Source organism: Lagenorhynchus albirostris, chromosome 20 (assembly GCF_949774975.1).
Source record: "Lagenorhynchus albirostris chromosome 20, mLagAlb1.1, whole genome shotgun sequence".
Classification (NCBI taxonomy): domain Eukaryota; kingdom Metazoa; phylum Chordata; class Mammalia; order Artiodactyla; family Delphinidae; genus Lagenorhynchus; species Lagenorhynchus albirostris.
In genome coordinates this window covers 12,033,809-12,050,105 of record NC_083114.1, presented here as the reverse complement: position 1 = coordinate 12,050,105, position 16,297 = coordinate 12,033,809, and the positions used below count along the sequence as shown (strand labels likewise).

At 51.8% G+C, this 16,297-nt stretch overlaps 2 protein-coding genes across 4 annotated transcripts in view; one reads left to right on the top strand and one right to left on the bottom strand.

The window, feature by feature from the left end:
- SHPK (sedoheptulokinase) overlaps positions 1-6,684 on the bottom strand; it is a 19,118-nt gene extending 12,434 nt beyond the window's left edge. Inside the window, exons 1-2 of one of the 2 annotated variants that reach the window (XM_060134869.1) lie at positions 6,433-6,684; positions 2,899-3,040 (exon numbers count right to left, since the gene is read on the bottom strand). In XM_060134869.1, the coding sequence (XP_059990852.1) occupies positions 2,899-3,040; positions 6,433-6,648 (358 nt within the window). In that variant the 5' untranslated portion in view covers positions 6,649-6,684. The remainder of the gene's footprint in view (positions 1-2,898; positions 3,041-6,432) is intronic. The other variant, XM_060134870.1, reaches the window with a different exon arrangement.
- CTNS (cystinosin, lysosomal cystine transporter) overlaps positions 6,077-16,297 on the top strand; it is a 21,297-nt gene continuing 11,076 nt past the window's right edge. Inside the window, exons 1-5 of one of the 2 annotated variants that reach the window (XM_060134872.1) lie at positions 6,077-7,196; positions 8,619-8,874; positions 9,960-10,039; positions 14,005-14,083; positions 15,314-15,398. In XM_060134872.1, coding sequence (XP_059990855.1) covers positions 8,828-8,874; positions 9,960-10,039; positions 14,005-14,083; positions 15,314-15,398 — 291 coding nt within the window. In that variant the 5' untranslated portion in view covers positions 6,077-7,196; positions 8,619-8,827. The remainder of the gene's footprint in view (positions 7,197-8,618; positions 8,875-9,959; positions 10,040-14,004; positions 14,084-15,313; positions 15,399-16,297) is intronic. The other variant, XM_060134871.1, reaches the window with a different exon arrangement.

Below are 16,297 nucleotides of genomic sequence, written 5' to 3'. Positions count from 1 at the left end.
GCAGAACGACTTGATCTCAAATATGATTTCACTCACCTGCTAAGCAGGTATCATCGTCAAACAGTGGCTCTCCTTCCCAGAAACTGAAACCAAAACAAGAAGGCATGCAGGTGGGCCCCATGAAATATTAAGCAGCTCTCTCCACCGATGTGGGCGATGGTTTGTGTGGTCGTTACAGAGGCCAGGAGACGGGCAGAAAGGAAGGCGTGTGACCGGAGCACAATCATTAGATCTCTGCCGTCCTCTTTGGGAAGGGTTTTAGCATTAAAAGGACGTGTATTCTCGTTACTGCAAAATTAAGGAGTTTAAAAACTTTTACAACCTAGACTCCCCCTGAGAGGTCAGCTCTAACACCAGAACTGGCCTTTCGCTCCTGCTGGGGATTGGAGCCGAGCAGCTCCCGTGGTCCCAGCTGGCCTGACGACAGGCAGACAAAGGGAGAGGAGGAGGGGGAGAGCCTGGGTGGGCTTCGGCAGTCACCCAGGCCCCCCCTGGGGACTGATCAAAGGCTGCACCACCAGACCCCTGTCAAGCCACCGAGAGGCAAGTCACCACTCACTTGGCCCAGGGGAATCGGAATCACTGATCCTCTAGGCAGAGGAGGGGTGAATCCAATGTCCAACCTCCTTAACTACAGCCTCCACCCCGCAAAGTAGCCATCCATACTACGCTTAAAACACCTGCAGTGAAAAGTTGATAGTTTTGAAGCTGGGTGATGGGTATGTGTCAGTTCATAACGCTGTCCTCCCTACTTTTATGTCTATGTCGAACTTTCTATAATTAAAAAAAAAATTGGGGGGCTTCCCTGGTGGCGCAGTGGTTGAGAGTCCACCTGCCGATGCAGGGGACACGGGTTCGTGCCCCGGTCCGGGAAGATCCCACATGCCACGGAGTGGCTGGGCCCGTGAGCCATGGCCGCTGAGCCTGCGCGTCCAGAGCCTATGCTCTGCAGCGGGAGAGGCCACAACGGTGAGAGACCCGCGTACCGCAAAAAAAAAAAAAAAAAAAATTTTTTTTAACACTTGCCATAACAGGAGCTCATAACTTCCTACAGGAGCCTAATCCTTCCTTGGACATTCTGTTGGGAAAGTCCTCCCTTCATTGAGCTAGTGTGTCCTCCTGTGACTCTGGTCCTCCTGGGAGACTTTCAAAGTTCAGTGTCTGAAGTCAGACAGACTTGAGTTCAAAAGCTGGAGTCATGGGACTTCCCTGGTGGCACAGTGGTTAAGAATCTGCCTGCCAATGCAAGGGACACAGGTTCGAGCCCTGGTCTGGGAAGAACCCACATGCCGTGGAGTAACTAAGCCCGCGAGCCACAACTACTGAGCCTGTGTGCTGCAACTACTGAAGCCCGCGCTCCTAGAGCCCGTGCTCCGCAACAAGAGAAGTCCCCGCTCGCCACAACCAGAGAAAGCCCGCGCGCAGCAACGAAGACCCAATGCAGCCAAAATAAAAATTAATTAAAAAAGAGAAAAGCTGGAGTTGCTACTTGCTGCCACATGACCCTGAGCATATTATTTTATCCTCTCTGAACCTCCGGGTCTCATCTGCACAAGAGGGAGAGTAATGTAACCCACGTCATAAGGGTGTTGGGAAAATTCAATGAGATCACACAGGTAATATACTTAGCTCAGCACCTGGCATGCGAAGTGCTCACTGCTGTTTTCCTGGCTTAATACTCCTCCTAGAGGCCAAACAGAACAGGCCACCCACCTCTGCACTGTGGCAGACCTCCTGAAAGAAGACGACCAACTAAATGATGCTTAGCAACTGTGCCCATGAAAAGGATGTGCCCTGGAATGGAAAAATCACAAATATCTGTGATTATGTTAAACAACAAAAACTATGCCTAAATTCAGAAGAGTTTCCTCTGCGTCTTGGAATCTACAGCTACACTAATCTCTTGGTTGTTGGCACTGATGCTCCAAGACACTGGCACAAAGAAAGAGAAGGCTGTGGAAAGTCCACTCCACTGAACCCAACAGAGAATCAGAGAGAACTCACTCTTCTCCTCTCCCTGTTCATGAATAACGTGTGAGTGGACAGTTCACTTCATTACCTCCTCTGAACAGGACAGGATGTACACAAAACGCAAGAGGCAGCAGAATAACCTGACCCTTCACAGAGAGCCCTTGGCAGCAGCCCTTTTCTGGTTCCAGGGGAGGCAGGAGATAAAAGGGCCCCAGGCTGAGCAGCTGGAGTCTGTCCCCTGCGGACAGATACTCCAAGATGAAGGTAATAGCGGAGCGAAGAGTTGAGGGCTGTCCAGATAAAAGATAAAGAGACCACATATTCCTCATTCTCGAGATCAAGGAGCCCTTCCCAACTACACGTGCACAGAAAGGCTCCTCGGGGGTCAAAAAGGGAAGGGGTGCCACTCCATAGTAGGTGATGTCAACCTACCCGTAGGCCTCTTTGCTAGAATCCATCCTAAGAGATGTGCGCACACACAGGGGAGGACCCTGAGATAAACCAAATACGGACTCAGAGTCAGTCAAAGCAAGATGATTGGCCAAGGGAAATCAGAAGAAATGCCCCATATAAGTGATTCAAACTACCACGAGGGCGCGAGCCTCTGAGAGCCTCTGCCCTTCTGAGCCTGCCTGTGTGTCTATACACACATACCCTTTTTCCTCCTAATAAACACTTTACTTGTTTCACTACTTTCTGTCTCTTTATGGAAATTCATTTCTACAAAGCCGACGGGCTAGAGCCTTATCACTGGCCGCCGGTCCCTGGTGGTCTAGTGGCTAGGATTCAGCACTCTCACTGCTGCAGCCTAACTTCAGTCTCTGGCCAGGGCAACCAAAACCCTGCTTCAAGCCGCTGCAGGCCGAGGCCACCTGAGATCACAGGGTGACTGTTAACAGCACGTGATCACCCCCAAGCTCAGCATACCTTGGCCTGTTTTCCAGAACATGACTCCGTGCATCTGTCCTGACACTCCGATGCCACAGACCTTGCAGAGCTGCTGCCGGGGAAGGGCAGCAAGGCACTCGTGGAGGGCCTGGATGATTCTCCTCACATCCTGCTCTTGCGCCTGGAAACAGAACAGGATACGTTGGACAGAGGTACACACACAGGCAGGGGAAGGAGGGCAGAGGCGCCAGGGACCTCCTGGGTGGTGGCTGCCCACCTAATTCCACCGAGGTCACTTCCAGGACCTGCTGAGGGGCCTCAAGGAGGGGATATGGGCCTGAGGGTTCTCCACCACCTCCAGCGGGGCCTGCAGTAGGAACGTGGTGGGCGAGGTCCCACTTCTCCCTTCACAGATGAGGCGCTTCTGTGGGTTAAGTTCAGCCAATGGCCTGGGCTCTGCCCGCTGCCGTGGAAGAGTCTGAGCTGAGAAAAGCACTGCCCTGCCCTACAGGAGCTTACTGTCCAGCAGGACAGGAAAACACAAGAAAGACCATGCTGCAAGAAGAAATAAGGCAAAGGTCTTTGGCAAGGCACATGAAGCATTGGGGTAGAGGAAGGATGGAACCCAGCAGGAAAGGTGTAGGCAAGAAAGGCTTCCTGGACTAAAGCACCTGAGGACCAGCCCTAGTGTTTGCTCCAGTTCATCCATCTGGCAAACATTTCCCGAATGCCCTGAGGGCTTGCATGTGTTCCGGGGGCAGTGAAGGCCTCCCCTCCTTGGAGTTAAGCCTTTATTTGTCAGCCTGCTGGCCTCGGGCTGTGGCAGTTCTTGGCTCCAAACAAACATGATAGAAGGAGTAGAAAGAAGAAAGGTGAGGAGGGGTAGGGCTGGGGAAGGAGAGGAGAGGGAACACAGAGCATTTCGTTGAGGAGGCAACCCTACATCCTAACAAGACTCTTTATGCAGGAGAGACTACAGTAGAACTGAGCGGGCAGTAAAAGATGGGGCAGAGAGGAGATGCATGGCTATGCGTGATCCCCCAGGAGGGAAGAAATAAGACAGTGGGCAAAGGAAGAAGGAAGCAGGGAAGAGGCATTTGTTTACACCTGCCCTGTCCAACACGCCAGTCATCAGCTATACACAGCTAGTCTGAATTGAAATCTACACACCAGATTTCAGATTTAGTACGAAAAAAAAAAGCACAATATCTCATTAATAATTCTATATTGATTATTACATATGGAAATGATATGTTTGGATCCATTGGGTTAAAATAATAAGCAATGAACCTTAATTTTACGGTTCCTTTTTACTATTTTTTGATACGGGCACCAGAAAGTTGAAAATTACGCGTGTGGCTCACATTTGCACTGCACAGTCCTGGTTTAAAGAGTTCCCACGTGGCATGAACCCAGATGGTACATGAACGCAGGACAGAGGAGCTGCTGTTTAAAATGGGCCTAGGGTGGGTGAGCTGTGTAGGTAAGGACAGCGGAGGAGTGAAACAGGCCAGAGGGGAGCGAAGGCAAGGAGGCACTCAGTGTGTGGGGAGTTTTAGTGGTGAGTGTGATGGGGGAGCAATTCTTGGACACAGTGGATACACCCACAATGTCACAGGAAAGGCGCTGCCCCCATTCCTTGATTCAGAATATCAAGTGGTCTACATTCAGATCAGATGCTAGAAATTCAGATTTGAAAAAAGAATTTAGGAACTCATTCAACCCTCCTCCCCCACACCCCTTTTTACAGATGGGGAAACTGAGGCCCAGACAGGTAAAATTCATAACACAGAAAGGGTCACAGAGCTTCCCTCAAAAATCTTGATATTTTAAAGTTGCAAAGAGCTAAAAGTCTGACCTTCCACAAAGCTGCCAAAGTTGACTGTGGAGTACACAATGCTTCTAAAGAGTGAGAAATATGGACATGAGGAAAGAACAGAGCCACCAGGTGTTTCTATGGATCAGTAGTGTTTACCCCAGGGATGATTTTTGTCCCCTCGGGGGCATTTGGCAATATGGAGGCATTTTTGGGTGTCGCAGCTGGGGAGGAGGGTTCTACTGGCATGCAGTGGGTTAGAGGCCAGGGATGTTGCTGAACATCCTACAACGCACAGGACAGCACCCCACAACAAAGAATCATCCAACCTCCAAATATCAACAGTGCCAAGGTGAAGAAATCCTGCTATAGGTGAACTTACAACAAGGCTGTTTGTCCCAGAGCACAACACACATGTGGAGGATGCAAGGGGGGCTATTACCGGCCTCCCCTAAACCCCCCCCCTTAGGCAGGTGTGGAGCACTGGGCATGCCTGTAAACACAGAACACTGTGCTGGACACTGGGGGAAGTGGGGAAAGTAGTTTTCAAGAAGTGGCCCTATTTCAAGAGAAAAGGGCACTGCCTAAAACCCACCCCTGTAATCGCAGCTCTGCTGCCTACCCCCACAGGGTCAGAGCTGACTTTGCCTCCACTTCATGGTCCATGAAGTGAGATATAATCATTCTAAAATGTCCTGATGCCCCAACCAAGCTAATTTTGAAAGGCTCTATGAAAATGCGAAGTGCTCCTGAAATCTTTATCCTCTGAAATGCTTCTGATCAAGATGGACTCTGAACCCTAAAGGACTGAGTCCAGGTATGTGGCAAGAGCTTGTGAAAAACAAAGCTATTGGGAGTGGGGTTTGGCTCAGAAAATCGAGGTTTGTGGCTGGAAGGGGCCATAGAGGTCATCTATTTCAATTATAAGAACAAGCTGAGATCCAGGGGGGGAAAAAAGTCATGAGGATACACAGAAAGTTCCTTGATATTAATCTGTATTATCAATGAACTGAACATAAAGCTACCTTTTTCAAGGAATTAATGGAATCCATCTCTGAGGACTGACATCCTTTCTGAACCCACAACTTGCAATTGAGCCCACTGTGGTGAAATTCTCCATTTCTATATTGTAGCTTTCACAAAACACTACTTTTCGTGTAGAATTATCAATCTGACCTTTTTCTAACATTTTAATTGTGGTATCTCTCAATGTCTATCTGTCCTGGTGTCTTTCTTCCAAGGTATCTCAGCCTTTGGGGCCAGGGGACTTTTGCTGTCCAAGTGTTTGAGTTCCTCCACCCACAATCCACTCCTGCGGGATGAGAGAGCGGCAGGTTACGCTGGATTTTGCGTCTGATTTCTCAAGGAAAACCCAGACACCGCCCTAGGGAACAAGCTGAATCCTGAATTTGAGGACACCTGCAGATGTGAGGAGCAGAGAGCCGCAAGAATGAGAAGGCAGCCTGAGATCGCTCCATATGCAGGAGAGCAATTTCCTTCAGGTCAGGATACAGAAAGTGGGGGGCAGAGAGCACGGGGGTATAGCGCCAAGGTCAAGGCTCCCAAAGAAGGCCCGAGAGTGGGGCGATCGGTGCCAGCAGGCGGGAAAGCTCCTGGGAGGAGATCTATCGGATCGAGGGAGTTGCAGCGGGCAGGCAGAGATCAGGCAGGCTGGAGCAGTCAGGGAGACTTCTTTGAGGAGGAAGAGGGTGTCTGGAGGCTCCTGGAGGCGGCGAGGCTCCAGGGCGCTGCCTCACCTGGGGCCCCGCCGCCGCGCTCTGGGCCGCAGTCTCGGCCCGCGCAGGCCGGGCACAGCTCGCCAGTACCACGAACCCGGAAGGGTCGCCGCGCGCGGCCTCCACCAGGGCCGCCTTCACAGACGTGGTGCCCAGGTCGATGCCGAGAGTGACAGACCGTGCAGCCATGACAGCGATTGAGTCTGGGGCCCGGGCGCCCCTTCCAGCACACTTCATCCGGGACAGAGGCGCCGAGGCAGGGCCTCGCCTGCCAATCTTTCCAGCCACGCTCAACACGACGAATTCTCGTCTTTCCATTGGTTGAGGAAGGCCGAGTCCCGCGCACCCCGAGTGACGGGCCCCGGCTATAGGCGGAGCCGCGGTGGAAGGCGGAACCTACAGGCCCCGCCCCGCAGGGCAGGGTTTGCGATGTGGCCCGAGGCTTCGGCCTTGCTCACCAAAGTACCAGTACCCCGAGTCTCGCTGGGGGATGCGAGAGCTTCTGTGACCCTAATAGTGACTTAACCCTCCCACATATCCGAGCCTGCCAAGTTGCCTGAGCCCCTCCGCTCCTCCCCAGCCCCAAACTGTCTCGCCGAGACGCGGGAAAACTACAGCTCCCAGGGTGCACCGCGCCGAGACCTGTACTCCGCGGATCAGGTGGCTCGAGTCAGGTGACTTCTGGTCCGCCCCACACTAAGTCAAGCCGGCCGGAGGAAGCTGGTACAGTCCGAAGCGGCTCCTGCGTCCCGTCTGGTCGGTCCCCTAAGCCTAGAGGACCTCAGGTGAGAGCCGACGCGGCCCCGACAGCCTCCCCGCCTCGTCTCCCAGGCGGACCCCCTGAGGCCTAGAGACTGGCACAGCAAGTCAGTTGGGCAGCCTGCCGCGCATCCAGCCTCCCTCAGCCGCGCCAGGGTTCCTTCCCCGGCCGCTAGCCCCGGCCTCGAGGCACCGGACAGCACCCGGGTTGAAGGGCTCGGGTGGTAGTGAGTGGAGGCAGGGGACACCGGGCTGCCGAGGTGGTGTGGGAGGCTCTGTTCCAGTGCAGGTTAGCGTCCCTTCCCCGCTTTCTGCTTAGTTGCTGCCTGAATCTGGGTCGCAGAGTTTGCAGATTGCTTGGCAGAGGGGAGACACTGAGAGGACCACGTCAGGAACTCCTTTTGGGGTGCTGAGCGCCGGGCTGGGCTACGGGGGAGTGGGCAGGACGAGACCCGGTCCCGCCCTCCGGGCCTTTCAAGCTGGAGGAAGGGAGGACTACTGGGCCCTGCCTTTTTCAACAATGTTGAGGAAAATTACAACCTAGGCTTTGTGAGAGCCTGCTAAGGGCCCTAGGCAACAGCTGTATTTACTTTACATCATTGTTTCTCATCCTTTTTTTCTTACCAACCCCTTCCCCTTGAAAGTTTAATACTGCTGATAAAAGGACCACGAATCGTGCCTAACGTGTCATTTCATTTAAGTCCTATGATTTAGTTCCCACTGTCCCTGTTTTCACTTTAGGAAATTGGAGCTTGAGGAGGTTAAGCAGCACCCCAGAGTCACACAGCTAATAACTGGGGAGCTCAGGTTCAAACCTGTGCAGTCACTCCCCAGGGCAGACATTCCTTGCCACTATGTTTTCCTTCTCTAAGTGAAGAAGATCCAGGGAGTTCCAGGTTGTACAAAAGGTGACAGGATTAACCGGATACCTGACCAAGTGGAGCTACCACAGGAAACCCCTGACCCCAGGTTTCCCCTGGGAGGGGATTGGGAGTGGGAGGCTTCTTGAAGCAGGTGGCATCTGAGCGAGGCCTAGAATATATCAATAGAACTTACACAGGAAGAGCAGCATGTCAGACAGAGCCCATTGTGGTGAAATTCTCCATTTCTACCTCGTAGCATTCACAAAACACTAGTTTTTGTGTATAATTATAGTTTTTAATATTTTATTTATTTATGCACGCATGCATGCTGTGCCAGGTCTTAGTTGCGGCACGCAGGATCTTTAGTTGCGGCATGCGGACTCTTAGTTGCGGCATGCATGCGGAATCTGGTTCCCCTGCCAGGGGTCAAACCCGGGCCCCCTGCATTGGGAGTGCGCAGTCTTACCCACTGGACCACTAGGGAAGTCCCTGGGTATAATTTTAACCTGATCTTTTTCAGACATTGTAATCGACCACATATCTCTTAAGTTCGTTTTATATCTGTCCTAACGTGTTTCTTCCAAGGTGTGTCAGCGTCTAGGACCAGGGAACTTCTGCTGTCCAAGAGTTTGAGTTTCTCAGTCTACATTCCAATCCTGTGGAATGAGAGAGGAGCCGGTTAGGTCTGATTCTGTGCCTGAGTTCTCAAGGAAAACCCAGACTCTGCCCTGGGGAACAAACTGAATCCTGAGCTTGAGGACATCAGCAAGTGTGAAGAGCAGAGAGTGGCAAGAATGAGAGGGGAGTCATTCCACATACACAGGAGAGCAATTTCCCGCAGGTCAGGGTACAGAAAGCAGAGGGGCAGAGAGCACGGGGATACAGCGGCAAGGGCAAGGCCTCCAGAGGAGGCCAGAGAGTGGGGAGATGGGTGCCGGCGGGTGGGAAAGCTCCTGAGATAAGACCCAATGATCGGGGGAGCTGCAGCAGGCAGAGAGGGCCCTGGAGGAGACGGAGGGGCAATGGAGGTCAGGCAGGCTGAAGCAGTCAGGGAGACTTTTTCGAGGAAGGGGAGTATCAGGAGGGTTCTTGAGGCCTTTTGGGGAAACTGAAACCAGAGAGGGGGGCAGGGATGTTTCCACACAGACCTCTCATGGCTCTCCAACAGTCCACAGGAATCCCCAGAGGCTGTCACAGGTGGCGGGGCAGAGCACTGTACACTGAAGCAGCATGCGGAAGCCAAGTTATAGATATTTAAGCTCACCTGCCCCATCTTGACCCTTGGTTCACCTGTTGTGCGTGGGGGTTATGGGTACGCAGTAACCCATCTCCTTCACTTAACCAATGAGCTGCCACGGGGCTGATCTGAGGCTTGTCCCACACTGGGTCCCCTTTGTGAATGATCCCCGCCGGTCCCAGAGAAGTGACACTTGTTAAACGAAAATGTCCTAATCAAGGGTCGGTTGGTGGCATTAACCCATAGACGCTTATCCCAGGACAGGAAATGAAGTTAATTTCCTTAAGGTTTATAGGTTCACAAAGTCAAATATCTGACCACAGTTTTAATATCTTCTGGAAAAAAGAACCCCCAGCCAATAAGGCTGCATTCTTTCTTTCTGTTTACTAGGTTGCACAAAGCAGTTGAAGAGGGAAAAATTCAGCATTTGTCCACTTCCTCAGGGTGGGACCTTACACAACCCACTTAGCCTCTCTGAGCCCATTTCTCCACATGTCAAAGAAAGATAAGTCCTCCCTGGGGTCCCCTTCTCCAAGCTGGTGATACAAAGCCCATTGAAGTCACAGGTGTGAAGTGGAAGTCCTTTAGGAACTGTCCGTGCCATGGTTCCAGGTGGCTTATTGTCCACTTGTTGCTGAGCTGATCCAACTTTAACCTGAACTTCTCTTGCTGTTTGTTTTTCTTTCTAGTTCATTGAAATCGAGGAACATGATAAGGAGGTGGCTGGTTATTTTTAGCCTTTTTCCCCTGAAGCTCATAGAGAAATGTGGTAAGTTGAGAAATGGATAAAGAGGGAAATGGAGTAAGTAGCCTGACTTGTTTGCCGCCAAAAGTTCAGGACCATCCAGCTTGCATGTGTCTGCCTGCCCCTTGGCCAGATGGGCACCCAGTGAGTGGAGCAGACCGAGGTCTGGAGTCCAGGAGTTTTACAGGGAGCCCGATGGTTCCACAGATAATTAGCCTTCTGCCCCGGGGTCCCTATTCCCTTTTCTGTATCACCAACATCAAACTGTGGAGCTCTGAAAATCTGGGATAATATCTGTAGAGAAGAGCTTGTGTTCCCACCCTGTAGACCTCAAAGAAGGGAGTTATGGGTCCTGGGAGATGCTGCAGAAGCAGGTGAGGTGGCCACCTTGTTGCACCTGGTTCTACCAAGCGGTAGACACCTGAGGAGCCTGCCCGGCATCGCCTGGTATGATGAGAAAGCTCTTCCCTTAGACAGGGACCGAGGAACCAGAGTGAAGCAGGGCTAGGGGCCTCACAGAATTCAGGCTGGTTGTCGAAAAACACGTCAGGGTTTGTGCATCCTTGTGAGGCTTGACCTTCAGAGCAGGGCCCTTAGAGGCCTGTATCATTCCATCGATTCTCCACTGCCCAAACATTGCTGAAATTCCTTCCACGAAAAGCTGCGTAGAGCCTCCATGGACACCAGGCCCATTATTTTGATCATCTGGCTGTTGTCAAAAATCAAATACATCTTGGGAATTCCCTGGCAGTCCAGTGGTTAAGACTCGATGATTTCACTGCCAAGGGCCCGGGTTCAATCCCTGGTCAGGGAACTAAGATCCCACAAGCCTTGCAGCACAGCCAAAAACAAATCAAATACATCTTAAAACCCCCAGCTAACGTTTCCAAATTAACCTTATACGAACCGTGCAAACCCTTGCCAAAGCTCCCCAGGAGCCATGCGCAGTGGGTGCCCTGCTCCAATTATTTGGCCTCTTGAGCCTCTGAGAAAACACAGGTCATCTGATCAGCTCTTCCAGGTTTGTTAAACAATCAGTCATGTCACCTTGTAGTCACACCTTGCGGGTAAGCAATTTCCGAGAAAGAAGAGGTTTCTTCCAAGAAAGAAAGAACACCATGGAGTCCAGTGTTCTTCCATACGAATGCCAGAGCCCCACTCCAGACCTGCCGGATCATATTGTCTGGGACTAAGGCCCCAAAGTGTGTACATGAGCCTTGGCCCGCTTTAAATAAAACTCCATTAGTCATGCTAATGCATTGCCCTAGGAAAGACGAACAAATCCAACTGCCACCACTCGATCATACAGAGGGCTGACTTAGGCCCAGAGAGGGTAGAAGTCTCTCCCAAACTTGTCTCTGCTTTCGGGAGTGGTGTTAGAGGACCAATGATGAGATCATTTGCCTTCGGAGTTTTTTGCCCCTGACTTCTTTGGGTGGAATCTTGAGGTGCTGCCACCTAGTGTCAAGGACCTGCGCTCTGGACCAGGCTGGCCTAGGTTTAAATCTTGCCTCTACCGTTTCTGAGCTGTGTGAGCAGGACACTTGCCCTCATGGGTTTCTCCACTTTCTTCTATCCGAAATAGGGATCACGTTGCCCGTCTCTCACTGTTATAGTAATTTGAGAATGGGAGTTCACAGTGCAGCAGAGTGGCTGGCGTGGGGTGGGAGGCATAGTGGGAGATGTGCCAATAAGGATTAGTTTTTAAAATGCAAAGACTCTCCTTGGGGGAACCTTCAGGTAGTCTCACCAAGACTCATTTGGTTATTCGGATGTGGTGTCCAGAGACTCCTGCCCTGGGGCAAACTTTAAAACATGCTTTCCCAGGATATGATATGATGCCAGCTTCCTAACTGCCTCCCATCTTGGGCTAAAAAATGTCCTGCAGGGTTTACATGATAAGAATAGTCACCAGCAATTATTTCGCACTCAGGCTGTGTGGAAATTGCATCACAGACGTCACCACGCTTTATCTTCACAGTGCCCCTGGGAGGGAGGGAGTGCTGTGCTCTCCATTTCACAGGTGAGGAAATGGAGGCTCAGGGAGGTTAAGTACGTTACTCTCGGTCACACAGCGAGGAAGTGACAGAGCCAGGAGGGAACTGTGTGACCCAGAGCCCAGTCTCTCCGCTGCTGAGCGCTGCCATCTTCCTTGGGGCTAAGTGAGGGGAAGTGGTTGAACCCTGACCTGGTTCTCTGAGAGCTCACAACCTCCTCTTTTAAAATGCAAAGTCTGGAAGAGTTAAGGCCATGTGGATCTCCCACTCACCCTGACCACAGTCCCAGCAGAGCCCCAAGGGACCCAGAATGTGGGTGGCTACCTGGCATCACCTTCAGTATCCCTGTCCTGGGCAGGGTCTTGCTTATCTGATGTGGTCCTCAGGCTCTAGGTAGAGAGTAACAGCAGGGACCTTTAAGTCCTCCTACCTCAGCTGTGCAGCCCAGAACAGAGCCTCGGGCTGGTATGAGAGAGGTGAGTGTGAACAAGGAGGGGCAGAGCTGCCTCCAGGCCCCAAAGATACACCTAAGGAGGGGGTGGTGGGTGGGGACCATCCTACTCTGCTCTGAGCAGCTTGGCCTCCCAAGGGCCAGGGTGGGGACTGCAACTGACTGTGGGAATCAGCTTGGAGACTTGCAGGCATGGGCCAGAGCCTGCATCTGCATCCACCTGCAGGCCAGCCTGGACAAGGTGGCTCATGTGGGGTCTGAGAGGTCCCGGGTCACAGAGCCAGGCCCCGGAGTGCAAGTTTCAGGCTGGCAGGTTCCCTTGGAGGAGATGAGGTTACTCTCCGCCCCCCCCCCCCCACTCCCACTGAGGTGTCCGGACAGAGGAAGAGAAACTACTAGGGAGGAGGACTGAGAAGGGGCTCAGACAGTGGAGGTTGAATTAGGGAACTTTTAAGTTTCTTTCCAACCTGAGCATCTAAAATTTCAGTTCTTCGTCTCTGCCTTTGAGGGGTCTGGGGAGACCTTGGGGGAGAGGGAGACCTGGGCCCCACCTGTATCCACTACCCACACAAGAACCATCTTCATCAAACTGAGCACCTGCTTTCCCCTGTGGACCCCCTTCCCAGCCCAGTCTATGTTCATGATCACACCTTAGGCTGCGAAGGCCCTCAGGTGAGGGAGGTGAAGTAGACGCGTGCCTGGGGCATTGGGAACACCTTGGGTGCCGGGGCCGCCCGAAGAACATAGGAAGAGGTCAGAGAGAAGCTAATTCACTCCTGGTCTGTGGCCAAGCTGCCCTGGAGTGTTTGGCTTCCCAAACCTGCTTCCTCCCTCACCCCCGAGGCCTATCTGTCTACCTCCTGAGTTAGCATCTTAATGCCAAGAAGAAATCTCCTATAGTGAAACTGTGTACTGTTCACCAGTCTCTCCCGCATCCCCAGCAGAGTCAGCCTCCGGAAGGGGATCAATGAATGGGGTGAGCTGGGTTTGTACAGGAGCCCAAAGGCGGTTCTTTAGAAACAGGTTAGCTGGGCCCCAGGTGTCTCTCTGAGACTACAGGACGGGACAGGACCAGTTATGCAGGGCCAGTTTAGCTCCATGAACAGAGGAAGCCATTGTGCTTTCCCTCTGAATAGGTGGTTTAAGCCCACATGTTCCAGTCCCAGATTGTGGCTTGATTTCCTTTGGGCCAGTTGGGCCAAAAACTGGGACCAGTTTTGGGGCTCCATGGTTTCTATTTCTGGGTGACTCCTACAGACCCTCAGAGCTCATCGGTGGGAGAGGAGGACGCTACAGCATCTCCTCCTCAGGCCTGTGTCTCCCTCTATTTCTGGCAGCAGGAGGGGAGAGAGCATAACAAGGACATTTCCAGTCCCATCACTTACTTAGCCCCTCAGAATCTCAGAGTCTTTGCCTAGGGGATAGAGGTGGTTATAAATCAGACTTCGCAAGTTCAAGTGTCAGGAGCCCTCCTCCCAGCGTCTCAGTGGGCCTGAGTTCTCTGACCTCATGACTCATGCCACTGATTTGGGTCATTCCAGAGTCCACGGTCAACTTCTCTGTTCCTCCCACCGTGAAGCTGGAAAATGGAAGCTCCACCAACGTCAGCATCTCCCTCCCGTAAGTTCCCAGGCCCAGCTTTGTCCTCAGCCCAGCTCGTTCGCCCCACAGCTGGGTCAGGGCTGACCCCCGGCTCAGTCTGTTCATATTTTAAGTGTGATGCCCTTGCCTCTTCACTTTAAGACGAGCCAGGGAAAGAAAGGCAGCGGCCCTAGGCTGCAGACCGAGGTCCCAAAGTCTCTCTCTCCCCAACCGCTGAATCCTTGCTTCCAGCGGGAGGAGGATGACACGTGAGCCTTTTCCCCAGCTGAGGAGAGTCCTTGAGTGACCAGCAGTTGATGCCAGACTTCCAAGTGGTCCTTTCCAAGGTTCGAAATATTTGAAGAGAGCCCTGGAGGTTGGGGGCGAGGAGCTAGGTCGCTTGGCAGTGCTTCTGAGATCACATCCAACTGCATCTGCATTGGGTGGATCCCACTGTGCAGCGCTCCTGCTGAGGCTTGTCTGAGAGTCTCTCTAGCTGCCCTCTGCTGGTTCCCGCACGAGGGTGCCGACCTAGTCCAGACCGTGCCAGAGAGCTTACCTCCTCTCTATCCTTCCCTGCTTTGTCCAACTCTTGCCTCCCAGCCATGAGGATTCCCCAAGATGAAGATCTGGGAAGATTTTTTTTCTCTTTACCCTTCTCCCTTTTCCTCACCTCTCCCGGGATGTCTGATCTCAAACCAAAGCTTTGGGACCAAGGCTCCCTAACAGACCCGCATTCCATCCCCAGATCCTGCCATTTCTGCACATCGACACCTTGTGAATCTGACACATCACCCCCTCAGCACAACTCTCCCCTCTGCAGAATCCTTAAGCGGCTTTCCACCGCCTTCCAAATTAACTCTGCAGAATCCTTAAGCGGCTTTCCACCGCCTTCCAAATTAACTCCAGGCCTCTAAGCCCAGACTTGAGGTCCCTATGGGCTGCTCCCACTCAGACATATCTCACTGCTTTCTGGGGTTGCTGCTCCCTGCCACCTGACCCTTCTCAGAAGCCTTTCCCACCAGAGCAGATGCCATGGTCCTGTCGGCCTCTGGACACCTCATGTGGCATTCACAGCCAGTTTCCCACCTTCTCGTGTTCTCACTGGCCACGGGGACCCCACCTCTCAACCCCCCCAGGGCCAAGCACATAGCAGTGCCTCACCCTAATTGCTTGAGAAATGACAGGCCTGCTGTGAAATCCAGAGGGCTGGTTGAGATCTCACAGAGTACAGCTTCTCAGCAGTAACCAGACTCTTGTCCTCCACAGGCGTCCTTTAAATGCAACCTTGGTGATCACTTTTGAAATCACATTTCGTTCAAAAAACATTACTATCCTTCAGCTCCCTGATGAAGTAAGTAATGAATCATAACTGATGGGCAGAAAACTACTGGATAACAAAACACATTTTAACTAAGTGCTTGTGTAAATAGGCCACCTTGTTTTTATACCATGGGCTGCCCCTGTCCTATTATTCTAGAAATCTCAGATTTGGGCTTTGTTAGTCTCTTTGAGGATGGGCTTTTTATGCTATGCAGATGGAATTAGGAAGGTGATGGTAAGAAATCTGAGGCAGAAATGGTTCTGAGAATGTAGAAGAAATTCTTAAGATGGTTTTTTAAGACGTTGCTGCTCAAAGAGCATCGACGGACTAGGAGCATTGTCTCTGCTTTAAAATCTTTTCTTTTCTTTTCTTTTTTTTTTTTTTGCTGTACGCAGGCCTCTCGCTGTTGTGGCCTCTCGCGTTGCGGAGCACAGGCTCCGGACGCACAGCCTCAGTGGCCATGGCTCACGGGTCCAGCCGCTCCGCGGCATGTGGGATCCTCCCGGACCGGGGCACGAACCCGCGTCCCCTGCATCGGCAGGCGGACTCTTAACCACTGCACCACCAGGGAAGCCCCTATTTTCTTTTTAATTGAAGTATAGCTGATTTACAATGTTATGTTAGTTTCAGGTGTACAGCAAAGTGATTCAGTTATACATACACATATGTATGTATATTCTTTTATGTATATATTCTTTTTCAGATTCTTTTCCCCTATAGGTTCTTACAAAATACTGAATGTAATTCCCTGTGTTACACAGTAGGTCCTTGTTGGTTATCTATTTTATATATAATAGTGTGTATATGTTAATCCCAAACTCCTAATTTATCCCTCCCCGCTAAAACTTTTTAGAAATGCCCTATCCCAGACCTACTGATTAAAAATCTGCATATAAGCAAGATTCCCCAGATGATTTGGGTCCACATTA